General features: G+C 35.3%; 1 protein-coding gene across 1 annotated transcript in view; it reads right to left on the bottom strand.

Annotated features, from left to right (window-relative positions):
- Positions 1 to 11,209, bottom strand: part of LOC126816096 (uncharacterized protein KIAA0513) — a 63,888-nt gene extending 52,679 nt beyond the window's left edge. The window contains exon 1 of the mRNA XM_050542291.2: positions 9,457 to 11,209. Coding sequence (XP_050398248.1) covers positions 9,457 to 10,475 — 1,019 coding nt within the window. The 5' untranslated portion in view covers positions 10,476 to 11,209. The remainder of the gene's footprint in view (positions 1 to 9,456) is intronic.
- Between the last annotated feature and the right edge of the window lie 6,805 nt (positions 11,210 to 18,014).

The following is an 18,014-nucleotide window of genomic DNA, read 5'->3' as shown; positions in this document are numbered from 1 at the left end:
TTAAATTCTAACTGTCAAGGGTTCTTTTTTTACACAGCATGAAGACTAGGCAACACCTTTCTTATCAACACCACAGGCACTACCTCTGACAAGAGGTAACCTGGCTCGGAATCTTTTCGACTTTATTATTAATATTATTGAACTAAAGCATAGTTTCATACTGCTTATGTTCAACACTCAGCAATCCAGTAACTGAACAAAATTACAACCTGCAACATCAGGTGTCTTGACATAATAAGAAACTTACCACAGAATATCTGATTGTCCAGTGGTATCAGTTGTTATTGAAAGTGTAACTTGTATAATAAGCTTTGTTCAGCACATGTCAACCCTTACGGGAGGTCATGGTGCCTAAATGGCTGTCTAGTCATTCGGATGGTACAGAAAACTGAGGTCTCGTGAACACATTGGCATGCACGTAAAAGATCCCTTGACATTTAGAATTCGATATAAGAGTAGGCCATAGTACCGCTGTCGGGGCAAAATTTCCCTCATAGCATACTGTATGGCGTATGCCCGTCTTCATTAGCCCAGTTCGGAGCAGAATAGTAGGATGTTAAACCCCATTTCATTTCATGTCAACCCTTACATGCAGATATTCGTTTAACAAGACAATTGATATCTTCATATATTTGAGGAAAGTAAGACACATCTTTCGATGCAGGTCAAAGGCACTGTGAACTGAACAGTCGAATGATTTAATATATTTGATATATGACCTGACTTTTGCTCTTTTATAAATAAGTAGTTAACATGTCATGAGAAGAACGCAAAGATTGACAAGGCAACTCATTTACTGGGCAAGTACAACCCACAGAGAGAGATTGTAATCCATTCTCAATTATCAGACTGTCAATTTCAGTAGTGTATAGGACACTATAGGTAGCTCAGGGGATATCTTGAAGAAAAGTATGGAAATCATCAGATGCCTGAGGAAGCAATGGCCACAAGTTGCTCTTAAATGATCATTGTTCATCATGTAGTAAAAATATCAATAAATCATTTACGCATTTAGATATAAAAATTGTACAATATGATATATCAACTATTACAATATTTCTGCCATTCTGTTTTATTGCTAATGATTTCCAATAAGCTACATGTATTAGTCATTAAAGCTGTTAATGCAAATGAAAAAGATATTTTACAAAATCTTTATTGATTACTGTGTTATATTTTAATTTTAAATACATAAAATCCTGCAGAGTAAGTTTTATAAGAATAATCAATTAAAGACTATCCCAAGCTCTACAAGTAAAAATGAGAGTGAAAGGATAACTTTTATTGATTTAGCACTAATTCCACCCTTTGTCTTACAATTTAGCCCATTCTTCGTAATATTTATTTTTATACAATGATATACTTTATTACATAATAACAAGCCTTTAAATTACTTTACAACTTTTTTTTTATGTTTGAGATATATGTGTGTGAATAATCTGACATCTTGTGCATTTATTAAAGGGGTAGACTAATCACCGTTATTCGCCAGAATTCACTTTGAAAATATCAGAATTTGCCCACAAGATCTTCTTATTTACTTATATTTTGCATTAATATTAATAGTGAATTACACTGTACTTAAAAACACAGAAAATCCCCGAAATTCACTTTGAAAAAATATAAACATTGGAATTCACTTTCAAAATATCGGAATTTGCACTTAATAAGACCTTAATAATAATAATAATAATCTATTTATAAAGCGCTGAATGTCCAACAAACAAGTTGCTCAAGAGCACTATACTAATTTGAATTCAGTAATATTTTGCATTAAACATACATTATTCAAGAGCTTAATCTGCCTATTGCAGGTCTTTCTTTACGCCTGAATTATTTTCTAAATTATTAATTAGACATTAATTAACTGATTCGGGCCATAATCAACTCTCGATCGCATCAGATTTCTCCAATATTAAATAGATCTGAAAGGTTCAGTCATATTTTGATTCTTTATCTAAATCTTACATAATGTATCTTTAATAATCAATTACTTTAAAACACCAAAAATCACCAGAATTCACATTCAAAACATATAAACACCAGAATTCACTTTCAAAATAGAAGAGTACTCCTCCCAAGTTTAGAAGACCAAGACAGGAAACCTCCAATTAGAACTTTTATTAATTTTATTATATAAAGAGGACACTCAACTACCAACACAGATCAAAATGTTATAATTATTTTATTCTTGTAAATTGTTGATGTCATAATTTTTTTTATCAATTGTTGAGTGGTCTTCTAAACTTGGTCCGAGTGGTCTTATATCACGGCCCACTGTAGTAATATCAGACTTCCTTGTTGTGCTTCCTTTGTGATCGTAAATAAAACTACAAGTCAGTTGTTCCTACATCTTTAATGTTAAACTGACTGGCTTCAAAGGTCCCTCGTTCTCAATAAAGCATAGATGATAGCTGCTCGGAATATCTGGGTGAGCTCTGTTCAATTTCGCTCAATACACTCTTTTATAAACCCCTTATTTCTGCACGTTATAGACTGACCTTGGCGTTAATTTCCTTCCCAAATATGGAATAAATAACCCCATTCTCACAAGACTAGTGGGGGGGGGGAAGAACATTACTTTATTTGGTCTACCAGACTCATGTCATAAACAGATAGAATTTTATGGATATTTTGACAATGGTAAGGATTTTACCAAAATATCACTGTTTTTTATATATAAACATGTCATTTACTTTCATTAGTACATGGGATTTGACTCTATAGAAAGTGTTAACCAATAATTAGTTAAGGGTCATGGTCTGAAGGACCAAAGTAATACACCACATATTAAAACAAACACAACTATTGTGGAATGAGTTGTCATCTATTGGGATGAATTGTCATACATTCTTTTTAAGTAATTCATTATTAATATTAATGCAAAATATATGTAAATAGGAAAGCCTTGCGGGCGAATTCTGATATCTTGAAAGTGAAATGCAAAATATTAGTAAATAGGAAGGTCTTAAGGGCGAATTCTGATATTTTGAAAGCGAATTCTGGTGTTTATATGTTTTCAAAGTGAATTCAGGTGATTTGGGGTGTTTTCGAGTAATTTGTTTCTAATATTAATGCAAAATAATGTAAATAGGAAGCCCTTGCAGGCGAATTCCAATATTTGCAAAGTCAGTTCCGGTAAATTCCAGTGTTTATAAATAAATTCGGGTGGTTACAAGTGAATTCTGGTGATTAGTCTACCCGACAACCTAATCAATGTCACAGGAATACATCTTTGAATACTATTATGCTTATGCTTGATTAAAATCCATTTTGTGTATATTTGTAGACCGCTCCCATGAGAAGGCACATCAGCTTATAGATTTGTTTAGTTTCTCCTGTTTCCCCATACTAGGTTTCATCTGATTACATTGTATTATCTACCATAACATGTCCATCAAAATAACTAATATCTTATAATAATACATGTATACCAAGCAGTATCAAATCTCTATTTTGGTACCAGACGGATTAGAAACTATTTTTGTATTTAAGGTAAACTTACTACATGTACTTCTTAAAGTACTGGAAATCCATATTATATCCCAGTGGCATTTTTAAGCTGGGGTGCCAAAGTCGCAAGTTTTATCGACTACCGGTAATGTCCGGTATAGAATGATGATTTCTCTGTGGCTTCTATTATGTTTTATCATTGGAAAAGTTAATGCTCAAGGCGCAATTAAGCAATTTTTAGAGCAAAATGCACTAAAAACTGTAAACATTTCTAGAGAGCAACACACTCTAGTAGACCACGAAAAGAGAAAGAGAGAGAAGTGGGGTTTAACTAGGTCATTACGGGACTAACATGTTTTAATTTTATTTCAATAATTCGCTTGAGCGTAGGGGTCTTTAGCAGTGGGAGGAAACCGGAGGACCCGGAGAAAACCCATGAGGTTGGACAGGCGACCCTACTCCTTGTCACGTACAACCGGGGATTCGAAACCACGCCAGTTGACTCAGTGACAGGCCTTATGATACAGCGCGCACGTGCTAACCATTTTCTGCTCGGGGGCTTACAATGCTCACCAGACACCCAGCGTACTGAACGTTTTTTGGATTGGTGCAGTCTATTTTAGGGTTCCTGTAATATTAAACTTTCTCTAATTATTGTCGGAACAGTGCCATTTGGATTTTCCACCCACACTATATCATTTCAGAGAAACACAAGGATATATTTTATTTCAATAATTTGCTTATGTAAAAACATCTTTAGCAGTAAGACAAAACTTGAGAGCCCAAAGCCAAAGCAAACCTCATGGAGTTAAGCAGTCAACCCTATTCCTTGTCATGGAATGAAACATGTAATCTGTGTAGAAAACAGACTTTATGATCTAAAAGAACATCATTTAAACCACACAGTCATCTAAATCATAATGGTGATTTCTGTTATATGAATAAAAAAAATCATATTTATAGAAAGGTCAGAAGGTATATATTCTCAACAAAAAAGATAGGTTGCCAGGCAACGAAACATACGCCAACAGCAGCTAAATCGTCCGAACAGTCGACAAGGGTTGTCACCTATTTATTCTTTTGTAGGTAGTGGGAGCATTTACAAAACACTGATATCAATTCATATAGATCGAATTATAACTTTTTTTTGTTTTACTAATCTAAATAATGTATTTGATCACAAAGTGAAACAAGTACCATAACTCTAGAAGTAACTACCAGAAATTGTTGAAATTAAATAGGATTCTTCATTTCACCCACGTCAACAACATATATATAAATTAAATAATGATCAGATAATAATGTAGTATTCACAAGAAATCGTGTACGACAGATGGACGGAAGGACAGAGGCGACGACAATATACGACCACATTTCCATTTGGGCATATAAAAATGAATTCAACTGAAATCATAGCCAGATCATGCATTTTGACCTTTTACAATAACAATCAGTTCTATCTGGAGACTTAAAAAAATACACTTTCATTTGAAGCACCCGCATTCTGATTGCATTTGATAAACACAACATACATCTGTCAGATTATGTATTAACAATATTTTCCCCAGCAACTAGCATTAATTCCTTGTGGACATTCTCATCAACAGCTGTTCAACTACATGTAAATACATGTATAACTATACATGCTTTGTCTGTTGTGGCAGTTGTTTGATGACAATTAACAAGAGCTTGAAATATCACAATCTTGTCATTATGTTATAATAACACATGCTTGCAACTAAATGTACTTAGCTCTATATGATAGTTTCATAATTTACATACACGTACTAATGTAACATCATTATCAGGTGTTTTTTTTTCTTTTCTAGAAAATTTTACAAATTGAAGATGTATCTCAAAAATAAAAGCGAAATTCTGACCTAATGAAAATTATAAACCTGTCAATGTTCTCTTTGAAGCACTCTCGAAAGAAAGCATTTTCTTTTACAAAAAAGTTTTAAATGGCTTTTCGCAAACAAATTTACTGCGATGTGACAGGATGTGGTAAAATCTGTATTCGTTAAAGTATATGAAGGATGCAATTTTTGTAAGATTCATGAGGATTTGTTTGTAATTGGACTTCACCACAAGCTTTACTGAAATAAGATTTTGAGTTATATTCTCTACCACAATAAATAAAATAGATTTGAATCTGAGAAACCACATGGTCATTGTACCCATTACGTATGTATGTATCCTGTTATATACAATTATAAAGGCATTAAATCTAATGTTCAACTGTTCTTCCCTACTACAGATGACAAAATTCAATTTCAATATAGAACATCTTATCGATATTATTGGAATTTGTAAGTACATGTAGTCCTAATTTGGATACCCAGTACTTATCTACATTTTCTCTACTTCATATACTGATGGAAATCTAATTATCGTCTTCTTCTTTATTGGTTTAAGATACAGAAAAGTTCATCAATTGAATCTCATTTTATTGATCGTAAGCTTCACTTTCCGTTACACACTCTGTACATGACCATAAACCTATATGTAGCTTCCGCTTCTAATCTCCTGACCCATGCTTAGTACATACTCAATGTTATTGCCCATGGAATTCATAATTAGAGACGAGAAATCTACCAAATGTATCTTTGACTATTATTTTTGAGAATCCAATATGTAACATCTAGAATAGTTCTATTACAGATACTCCTGACTGGCATTGAAACTGTGTAGTACTATATGCACAGATGCAAAAAATCTCCCCTCATCCAACATGTGACGCATACTCTCTCATTCCTCTGCTGCACATTTTATTAGCCTTGTGATCGTCTAGTATTGTCTCTGGTTATATTTGTAATTATCTTCTTTTGGCTAGAATCCTTTTCACGTTGTGTATTTTCTTACGATCTTAGGAGTTAAGACGTTTGCCTACCATGAACAACAGTTGATTTCTACATTTTATATCAAGTACGATACATAGGTTACCAGCTTAGGTTATATCACAATACAGTGGAATCTGTCATCATTTTCATGTCCTGATTTATTTCCTTATTACTACAACCAAAAAAGTTTTGAGTAATCTGTATTCTGAATATTCTGAATTACAACATCAATCAGTGGTCCTGTCACACGATTTGCGTACAATTAACATTGGACAACTCGGCCTTCAATCAGTGTGTGTTAACCGACAAACAATCAGCAATCAATTATCTGTGAGCATAAAACATGTGTCGGTCTTTGTTGATTACCTTGATAATTTTATAATCTCCTGAAGTATTCAATTGGCCGTACTACGGTATCCGACATTTTAAAGCAAAAAGATGAATGGTTTAAGAGCGTGGACAAACACAACCTGTCAGTCAATTGGTCGGCCAATCGTAAAGCTTGGATGAAAAGTGCTATTTAGTCAACTTTAGATGATTATATATATTCAAAGTAAATTGTTACGCAATTGTTTGATATAATATAATAAAATTTTGAATGTACAGAAAGCGTTTTCATATTTTAAGTTCTGTGTATTCGAGGCTTTGTTATAATAAAATTTCCGGTACAATAATATTTCCGCCATAATTGAAGCTATTGAGTATTCCGACATCGCCGACATGCTGTCTAATCCGACATAGTGTATTGATCCCGTACGACTATATCATATGCCTACGACTTAACAGGGCATTCTGAATCCAGATGGTATCTCTTGAACATCAACGGTATCTAAATGCAGTATCTTCTCTCTCAATGCAAGTTAGCGGCTGTCTAAAGTCTATAGGACCTAAATCAGTCTTATAACATTGACAGTGTCCTTGAGACAGCTCTGTCAATTATTTAATTGGACAAATATTACGTAATTAAACATTGATGATTGGTTACTAAATCTAATGACATCAAGAGCCACCCTTAGTAGAAACTTTCCACCAGGAGTGTCAGACATGTTACCTTGGTTTCAACCCAGAAACAATTGTTTACCAAATTTAAGCTGTTTTTATATATAAACATATCACTCATTCAATTTGAATGTGTGAGATATGACTACTCTATAATATGAAACCCAATAATTACTACACTGTATGATTGAGACATTTAGATTACATGCACCAAATAAATATTTACAGAATATCTGAGTACTATACCTTTTTGAAGAACTGAAAACAGTGCAATTTTAAATTGTGGTTGGCCATAATTAGTTATTCTTCCACATAGCTCAATATTTTGAGATAAAACCCTCAGGCCAGATCAATAAACAATGATAATATTGAACCAATATTCTAGCTATTACTTGTATGTATTTAAAAGCAAAATTATCAAAATGTGTTCTGAAAACCGAAAGACAAAAATGGTCAAATGGGTGAGTGTATTCAGAACTACACTATTATATTGTATCCAATGATCTAAAATCTAAACATAACAAACAGATTAAAGATTCTGCTTTCCATAGATCTCAATCCCTAATATGTACTCCAACTATTAAGCCAAATATAGTGAGGACCAACTTCTATGCACATTTTATAATATTTTTGACTTTTAGTTGGTTGAAATAGCTTTTTACAAGAACAATGGGAATAAAATGAAATGAGGTTTTAATGAAGACGAACATATATGTACGCCATGCAATGTGCTAAGAAAGAAATTCTGATGATTTCTGTCAGATGATTTTTATAATGTGCTGTCAATGGTATATATACATATCACTGTAACCCAGCTATCATTTAATCTTGTGTATCTAGCACTAATTTCTTTCACATTTGTTTAATATCCAATCTTTGTTTAAAAATTCATAAAAACTGTTTAAAATCACCATAAATCATCAGAGGCGGATCCAAGGGGGGGCTCGAGGGGCGCCCTTATTTTGGACAGTGACCTTTTTTACTGCTGAAAGTGCCTTTTCTCAGACCCAAATATGTCCGTTCCCAACCCTTTGCAGGGACCCCAAATGACTCAAACCATCGACTCAAACACACCAGTTAGGTCTAATTAATGCTTCCACTTTCAAACGAATTCTTGTTGTTTAGCTGACGGTGCCCTAATCCTATAGACTGACTATAGACAGACATCAATGATAGCATCTTGTGGAATCGGCAATGCATACACTGAGTGCAACTTGATGTAGCATTGTTTCATGTGTGGACAGTACACAGTACAAGGCTTAAATAGTGAAGTGGCTAGGGAATAGATTCGTCTTTTTTCCCATCATAATGCCTCGCTTGTCTTGACAATTTTCGACTTGCATGTTCAATTGGCTTTTTTGCTCGATTTAAGTAAGGCTCTTTTTCAACGATTTTCGAATGTTTACTTAGACGAAAATATCAGCCAAATAGCTCTTGGAATGGCTACTGATGCAATGAAATGACAGATAATTTTCTTGGGGGGAACACTCCTCCCCCCAAAACCCCCCTCTCAGCGGCGCGCACCGTCTTCACGGTCAGTGCCCTCATTTTGCAGTGCCCCCCTTTTCAAAATTCCTAGATGCGCCCCTGATCATTTAATTTGTACTTGTGTCCAGTTTAAAGCTGACCATTCAATTTTGATAATGAGTATCCAATTTACAAGTGTTTAATTTCTCAATCACCGTTAAAAAATAAACAACCCAGTTGATTAAGAATGTATAATGATTAATTTTTTAACAGTGGACAGGAAATTAAATACTTGTAAATTGAACACTCATTATAAAAATTAATCAGTCAGCTTTAAACTGGACACAAGTTCAAATTAGATGATTTTTGGTGAATTTTTAAACAAAGATCTGATATTAAACAAATGTGAAAGAAATTAGTGCTAGATACACAAGATTAACTGATACCTGGGTTACAGTGTGTACATGGCACCTGTTTTGATCCCATCTGAACCACTAGACACTTTTCCTTGTCAGGACCTGTCCAGCTACCCCATGGTAGAAAATTCTGAGGAACTCTTGGCCAATAGCAGGTTGGAACCTGGGACCTCCTGTTTAGTTGGCCAGTGCCTAACTCACATTGCCATCATGACTTCCAGAAACAATGATGTGAAAGGAGTCTGAAATGCACTGAATAAAGAATAACCACATATATTTACCTTGTGTTAAACACCTTATCCACAAACAATTTCATAAACTCCATACATTCCAATGTAACCTCATCAGGTTGACTGTCTATACTGTAGTTTGAACTCCATGACTTATCAGATCCTTGAGATCCTGAACGATGTACTGGAACACCTCCATATTCTGCATCCGAGGAATCCACGCTTGCTGTTGTGTACAGTCGGTTACTACTCGAATTAGAATCCACACTACTTTGACTGGGATAGGGTGACGTTTTTACATCTGGACTGTGTTGCTCAGATTGATCAAATGACATCAAATCACCAAAAATTGGTTCATTTGAGTTGACATCTATGTCATCATCAGGAGCCACATAATCATCAAATAACATTTCATCCACAGTACTTGATCGTCGTCCTGCTTTCAGTTTTGGTGCCCGTCTTTCTTTTTCTGTTGGTTTATCTTTATCCGAGTCTGCGGAAGATGATGACATGTTGTGTTCCCGTTTAGCCACATGACCGTTTGGCTTAACAGATCTCTGATTCTGTCGAGATTCCATGCTATTACCGCCAGTCGGACCAACCCTTTCTGTGTTCTCTCTTACACAACTTACATTTTCTGTTGGTTCCGAACTTCTTCCTACTGGGGCTTCTCTCTTATTATACAAGGGTTCATCAAAACTAATATTCATTCCATTAACTGTAAGTGTATCATCCACAGAACCTGATGTACTTTCTCTGTTTGCAACAGAACTACTTCTTGGTGGCAGATTTCGTTTCTGAAAACATTTTTCAGATGGTCTTCTTGTCGGTGGGGGTGGGCGTGGCGGGGGTGAATTAACTGGGCTAGTGTTCTCACTACTAGCACTACTACTGGCCCCACTCTTCATGAACGTTGTTTCTATCTTACTAGATAAGTCACTGAATAGTCCATTCTTTTTAGCGATCATGGAAGTAAAAAACTTAGATGTGCCTTCCGTTAGACTGGTAGAGAGGTTTTTGCTTTCATCATCACTACTTCGGCTGGAGCGTCTGTTGTATCCTGATTCCATAATTATGATGACAGAGACGAAAATCGAATAAGATAACCACACTTAATCATACAGACACCACAGTGAGGCAGCCAAGGAAATTAGTCAAATTGGCAAAGATGGAATCGCCAAAAAGCTGTAATAGGGTCTGATTATCAAACCTTTTCTATGATCACGTAGATTTCTAATGCCATCTCACAGACACACAATGCAAGAACATTGATTAACGGTACTCAGTTATCCTAGACTTCTCTGATTGAGATTTATTTTAATTACAATCGTAAAAAATTGTCACACACAAACACTATAACAGATATTCAAACTGAAAGTCAATAATCAGTTTTGGAATGATTATTTCTTTTAGATAAGCACATTAGTCTGTTTTAGACGGAGAATAAAAACACTTTGAAAGTCTCAATATAGTGCTGTATATTTACACTCACCAAGAACTCGGTTTACTGTTTGCTCAAACACTCACTATCTTGCTGCTGAATTACTGAAGTGAAGAAAATTCCAATAGACCTTCACCAGACCTACGGTTGTAGACCAATGCTCTGATATTCCACAGTGAATCAATATCTGGTGCTGACCCCTACTGGCGATCTATCCCAGCTGCCAGTCTGCCTGCAAATATACAATGGATGGATGTAGCTTGTCAGAAGTAATTTGCCGCAATCAATACCAAGTAGCACATAACTGTTTCTCATGTTTATACAACTTAGTCACTCACCCACGCAACATATATTATACCATTCGTTAAGACACCATCAGGTATCTAATAAAAGATCAATTAATGGCTGTTTTACCTAATTATAATAGATCATATGCTTAATTCTTAATTTGTGAAAACAATAGCCTCACTAACAATTACTATTAATAGACCTTAAAATATCAATATTCTATACCATAGCTATATATATCAAATGTAATTATTTGGTGATTAAGATGATAATTAACTATTTCGTTTATAGTGTATATTAGAAGTATACAGATGTCTGACATTTATGTCAATTACTATCATTATTGATTGGACACTTGCAGCATATTTTCACACAGTTGGATAAAATAGTTGTGGTGATATTTCTTATTCTCAGTAGACCACAGAAATCTGGACAATCAATGAATCACATATAATTGATGTTGTACAGTCTACTAGCCTTATTCTCTCAGGCTCTTAATCAACAAATGTTTTTAGAAAAACTCAGGAAATTATATTAATGATATTATATAGCCTACATTTACGAAAACATTAATCAGAAAATACAGATTTTCTAAACATAGGCTAGCATAGAGAGAGATGGAGAGGTAGAGGATTTAAGTTCACTCCACACAAACTGGGTCATTGGGTCATTTCGGGACTAACATATGTTTCAATTTTATGTCAATAATTCGCTTGGAAGTAGGGGTCTTATAGCAGTAGGACCCAGAGAAAACTCACAAGGTTGGACAGGCAACCCTACTCCCTGTCACGTACAAGCGGGAAATTGAAATTATGCCACTTGCCTCAATGACAGACCCTATGATGCAATGTGTACACATTTACCACTCGGCCAACCAACACCCATAACCCATTAGGTAAGAAACAATCCTATTTCACCATATTTCAACCACTGTAAAGAAACATTAACATTTATCTGAAGGCATGGAGACAACCCAAGGGCATTGAACACTTGTCTAAGACGGATCCTGTGTATAAGATGGAAAGATGTAGGAAAGAACAAAGCAGAAAGCCTTCAGGAAACCATCAAAGAAAATAAGCAAGGATCAGTGTGACAATCTGTGGGAAAAATTCATTAAATAAGCAGCCTAACAGCACCAATGTCACTTGTGACATCCTTCTAAATTTGAAATAGATTTAACAGACACAACTTTAATATCTTGTGATACTTCTGTCAGTTTTCTAAAAAAATAAATGCAACATGTAATGTTTGATATTGACAAGTTCTGCATCATTAAAAATATACTCTTCAAAAAAGGTAGGTGATAATCAAAAACAATACAAAACTGCAGAAATGCACTGCAGTTTTTATTAGAGGTAACCAGTGTATGTTAATAACAGGCCAATTCCCTACACATGAACATAAACAGTTCATATAGGCAGCTTATCTGACAGCCCCATTTCACTCGCAAAGAGATACACTGTCAAAAGTGAAAATGGACGTTTTTGATTTTTGTCTTAATAATGAGTAATTGCTCCACCAATCCTCAGCCATTCAGCAATTCATCGTGGCATGCTCCTAATCAACCATCCAATCATGATTTGGAGCAATCTGACTCACTCCTCTTGCAGTGCTACGGCCAATTCTTGCAGTGTTGTTGGTTGACGATCAAATTAAACGTAACACACTAAAGCAAAGATACGCTAAACAGTAAATCTTGTGCAACAACCGATAGGATAGCAAACATGGAAAGGATAAACCAGCACGCGGCAGTTTTCATCAACCCTTCCTTGAAGTGTCAAATTTGACAATGAACCCCTCCCACGTGTATGGCGCTATTTATTGCGTGTCACACATGCAGCTCAGTGGTTCTGTTGGGGTGATAAGTTCTTCATCTGTGAACATACTCTCAAAGCAAGTCAAGTGTCCATGACTATCTATCATATCACAACCTGCATAGGTATTTGCATTTCAATATCCCCTACTTTTTTTGAAGAGTATATATCATGATGTTACGACATAATAGTGAAGAAGCTTCAGTAATTTGATATCGTTTGCAATTTTTTAACATGGTAAAGGATTAAAAGCATCTGCCTCTGAGAGCATTACAGCCATCCATGTATCTTTTGAATAGTGTACAGACAATTGGTGCCAGTTAACTTGAACTATTAGACATTTATTAACATGACAAGATCATAATCAACTTTCTAGACTATAGGATGGATCTGCTTTTAAATAAATTAGAATGGTTCTGCCATTTGATGATTTAATTTACCAGCGGCTGCCAGATAGGATACGCCCACATTTTGCAACAGATGGATCGAGAACAAGCTAAAAACAAACATGATTTTTTGTACAATCAGGGGCAAAAATCCAGAAAGTTATGGCCTAAAATGTGCAAATATCAAAAGGGACTGAGATATTTGGGATATAAAGATATATTTTAAGTTTCATCAAAATCGGATAAAAATTGTGACCTCTAAAGGGTCCACAACCTTCGTATTACACACTTCTACACAATTTACATAGAAAGAGTGGTCATTTTGTCGGGCAGTTTCATTTCGATTTTCCCGAAATACGACTTAATCTTCATTATGGTGGAATGGTGATGTATTCAAATGTTTTTTTTAAATCGAATAATAATTGTGACCTCTAGAGGGACCACAAGCTAAAAACGCAATTTTTCGTACAACCAGAGGCCATTATTCAGGAAGTTACGATCTGATATGCACGAATATTGAACGGAATCGATATCTTTGGGTTATAAACTTTCATTTCAAGTTTCATCAAAATCGGATCAAAATTGTGACCTCTAGAAGGTCCACAACTTTGATATACCAGATGTTTACACTATTTGCGTTCGAGGGGCGGCCATTTTGTCTGGCAATATTGGTCCTATTTTCAGGAAACTCAACCTTAGACAAAATTACGGTGTAACGGTGATATATTCGAACGTTTTTTTAAATCAGATAATAATTGTGACCTCTAGAGGGACCACAAGCTAAAAATGTGATTTTTTGAAAAAGTAGGGCCCATAATTCGGGAAGTTACGATTCGATATGCACGAAAATAGAAAAGAACCAAGATATTTGGGTTATAAACATGCATTTCAAATTTCAACAAAATCAGATGACAATTGTGACCTCCAGGGGGTCCATAACCCTGATACACAATATTTTGACACTATTTGCGAACGAGGGGCGGCCATTTTGTCCGTCAGTTTCAGTCCGATTTTTACCAAATTCGAACTCAACCATCCTTAGGGTGTAATGGTGATATATTCACACGGACAGGGGCGACGACAATATACATCCACATGAAAATGTGGGCGTATAAAAATGGAGGACGAGGCTCAGTCTCGAATATACCAGTACCTTGGTTACGATAATAAACAATCATTGCACACATCTTGCGAAAACTAAACAATGATAACTTCGTTCAAAATAAAGTAAACAAAGAGGAGGGGGACACTTTGGGACTATATCTTATAGGTAATGCCATCCAGTGCGAATGATCTGAAAGTGTGAATCCATTTAAATTCAATGGCAATCACTACAGACACTATCTCCAAATCAGCAGAGGCTGAAAATAACAGATCGTTGGGTTAGAGCAAAAACATCGTAAGTGACATTTTTTAATTGTGGAGAAAAACGACTTTAAAGGTTGAAACATTTCTGGTTAATCCAATTTTTTTACAATATATTTCAATTTTCTCCAGTTGACTTATAATATTAAAGGTAACTGAAATGTTTTAGTACAATTTTGGAATTACAATTATTTACACCCATTCTGTCCAAAATATCACTAACGATGTTTTTGCCCTGAATTGAATTTAATATTCACTCAATTAGTTTAGTGCAAAAACATTAATTGTAAGTTTTCCTTTGGCTTTACTTTACCAGCACTGGTATTTGAGTATGGTGTGATTGGGGAGTGGGGAGGCGCTTTTAGTGATCTTCAAATCATCATTAAATACTTGCTTGTCATTTTTCACATATATATATATATTAATGCAACTATAGAAGTATTACGAATGAGCTAATACAGTTTTTATCATAGGCTACTAAAGGTAGGCTATATTGATGCAAAAATCTAATGCATTTGTTAACATGTCTTGCTAACACTGTTATATAGATATCGGAAATACATTTCTAGAAATGTCGACAGTCACTTCTGCAAGTTTTAGCAGATTAGTTTTCTTTTAGGTTTACTTATCAATGACTTAGTTTTTTCCGTATAATTGGCTCTATTAACATTTTCTGATGTTCACATTTCCTAGTTTTTTTTTATAGGATTTTGGGTTTTAATATTTTATCACCTCCTGTTTTATCAGCACAATATACAACAATATCCCCATCTGAGATTGAAGGAAAGTAAGCCTAAAAACTGTTTATTTTAATCACCTCCAATCTGTTACCATGGAAACGTAGCTGCGATGTCATCAATTATGACGTCATATCAGTTATGATATGTTTTGGGGATGAGGAGAGCTAGGTGTGGGAGATGGGTGTTGGGGTTTGATACAACTTTCAATCTTGGCAATGTTTTGTCATTGTGTCTTCATACGAAAAGACAATGGTTTTAAATCAAATAACAGGCTAAAAGTCGTAACTAAACATTTTTTTTACAATGAATTGGTGTAGTTTAATTCTTATACATGTATAGCAGATACAGATAGCAGAATGCTTAACCGTTGTTTTTAGATAACATAATAAACTCCTAATACCCTCTTCGGCTTCAAGGTAAAATAATTAATCACTTCAACTTAGTGGAATTATATATCCACATTGTATAAAATTGGTTACTCGTGTGTAGCTAGATGTTTTGTTTTGCTGGAACAAAACAACAGACTATGATAGTGAGATCATTCTTATAGGGTATAAGGAACAAGTATGTAAAGTTTCAAGACGATCAATTAAGAATTGTGGCCTGTAGGCGACACATACAGACAGACAGGGGTGACAGCAAGATATGTCCACAATATGAATGTGGACAGATAAAAATGATAAATGATATTTATTTGTGATCTTCATAACTTGGTCCCAGTGGTCTTATATTTCGACCCAAGTAGTAAACTAAACAAAACAATTTTGGGATGAGTGGTTTTTTTTAAAGTTGGGATGAGTTGTCTTTCATCTTGGGATGAGTTTTTTTTTATATCTTGGGATGAGTTGTCTTATATTGGGGTGAGTTGTCTTGGGATGAGTAGTCTTTAGGATGAGTTGTCAGGTATCCCTTTAGTGAATGCTTTCAAAAGGTTTTGGGTTTAAATGAGCAGAAGTTTACAAATTAGATATCTCTGCCTGTGGACATACATGTACATATAAAGGCAAGAAGATGAGAAGTCGGTTTTAATTCTTGAGAAGATTCTGGAGATTTGGGCAATTATAAATGCACAATATATATTATACAGATCGCCAAATTCAGAAATTTTCTGAATTGTCAGCATCGTATATTATACAGTAATACAGATTGCCAAATTCTGAAATTTTCTCATTTGTCAGCTTCGTATGTTATACAGATCACCAAATTTAGAGAAAAAAAAACCCATTTCTATTAGAACAGATAATTAAATATAGAAATTTTTTGAATATATCATTAATATTATTTGACAACAATATATAGAACTAATTAACAAGAGATGTGGGCCGAGAAAGTTCATCCAGATTTTCCGGCGTGGTTCTCCCTTGTCAGTGATGCAGGACGGAGGGGCTGACAAGGAAAGCTGTCTAGTCGTTCGGATGGGACGAAAAACCGAAGTCCCGTGTACACATTGGCGTGCACGTAAAAGATCCCTTGGCAGTTGGAATTCGATATAAGAGTAGGCCGTAGTGCCGCTGTTCGGGCAAAATTTCCCTCATAGCACACTGTATGGCGTATGCCCGTCTTCATTAGCCCTGGTTAGGAGCAGAATAGTAGGACGTTAAACCCCAATTCATTTCATTTCATTTCCTATTGCAGGTCTTTCTTTAGGCCAGAAATGTTATCTGAATTATTAATTAGACATTTATTAACTTATTCAGACCATAATCAACTCTCGATGTCATCGCTAGCCAGTGATATTTACTGGATTGGAATCTGATCTGCTGATCAATGCTCATTGCATGATGATTAAATTAAAAAATGGATAATCGAGACTATGTTTCTTATCGTACCTATTTTAGTAATGATGATTGAGGCAAGGCCTAAAATTCAAGCGCTAAATTCTTGGTTCGGAGTGGATCAATTTGACTGAAATTTTCAGCAAATTCCCTTTACATTATCCAGATTTTAACTATTATAGTGAGAACTGCCAGCTCTTTATCTAATCTCCCATACATGTACGTATCTTTAAGATTTTACTTTTTGATATACCTCTAGGGGGATCACGTGGCTAAATGGGTAAGACGCTGGCTCGCTAGTCTGGAGGTCGGGGGTTCGATCCCTGCATTGGCCGAGAAAGACCATTCAGATTTTCCAGCGTGGTTTCCCCTTGTCAGTGATGCAGGATGGAGGGCCTGACAAGGACAGCTGTCTAGTCATTTTGGATAGGACGAAAAACTGAGGTCGCGTGTACACATTGGCATGCACGTAAAAGATCCCTTGGCAGTTGGAATTTGATAAGAGTAGGCCCTAGGCCTTAGCGCCGCTGCCCTGGCAAAATTTCCCACATAGCACACTGTATGGCGTATGCCTGTCTTCATTAGCCCAGGAATTAGGAGCAGAACAGTAGGACGTTAAACCCCATTTTATTTCATTTCGATATACCTCTAGCTAGGATGGCATCAGTTTGACTTGACTTGTGTGGCTTTGTTCTGTGAAATACTGTTTAGTGTATATAAATGATCTTTTTGTCATTAATTCAAATTTACAAAACATATCTACATGTACGACACAGTATTTCATCGAACGTTCGTGAAGC

This window comes from Patella vulgata, chromosome 3, assembly GCF_932274485.2.
Source record: "Patella vulgata chromosome 3, xgPatVulg1.2, whole genome shotgun sequence".
In the NCBI taxonomy this organism is placed as follows: Eukaryota; Metazoa; Mollusca; class Gastropoda; family Patellidae; genus Patella; species Patella vulgata.
The sequence above is the reverse complement of the archived record's forward strand: the minus strand, read 5'-3'. Positions and strand labels throughout refer to the sequence as shown.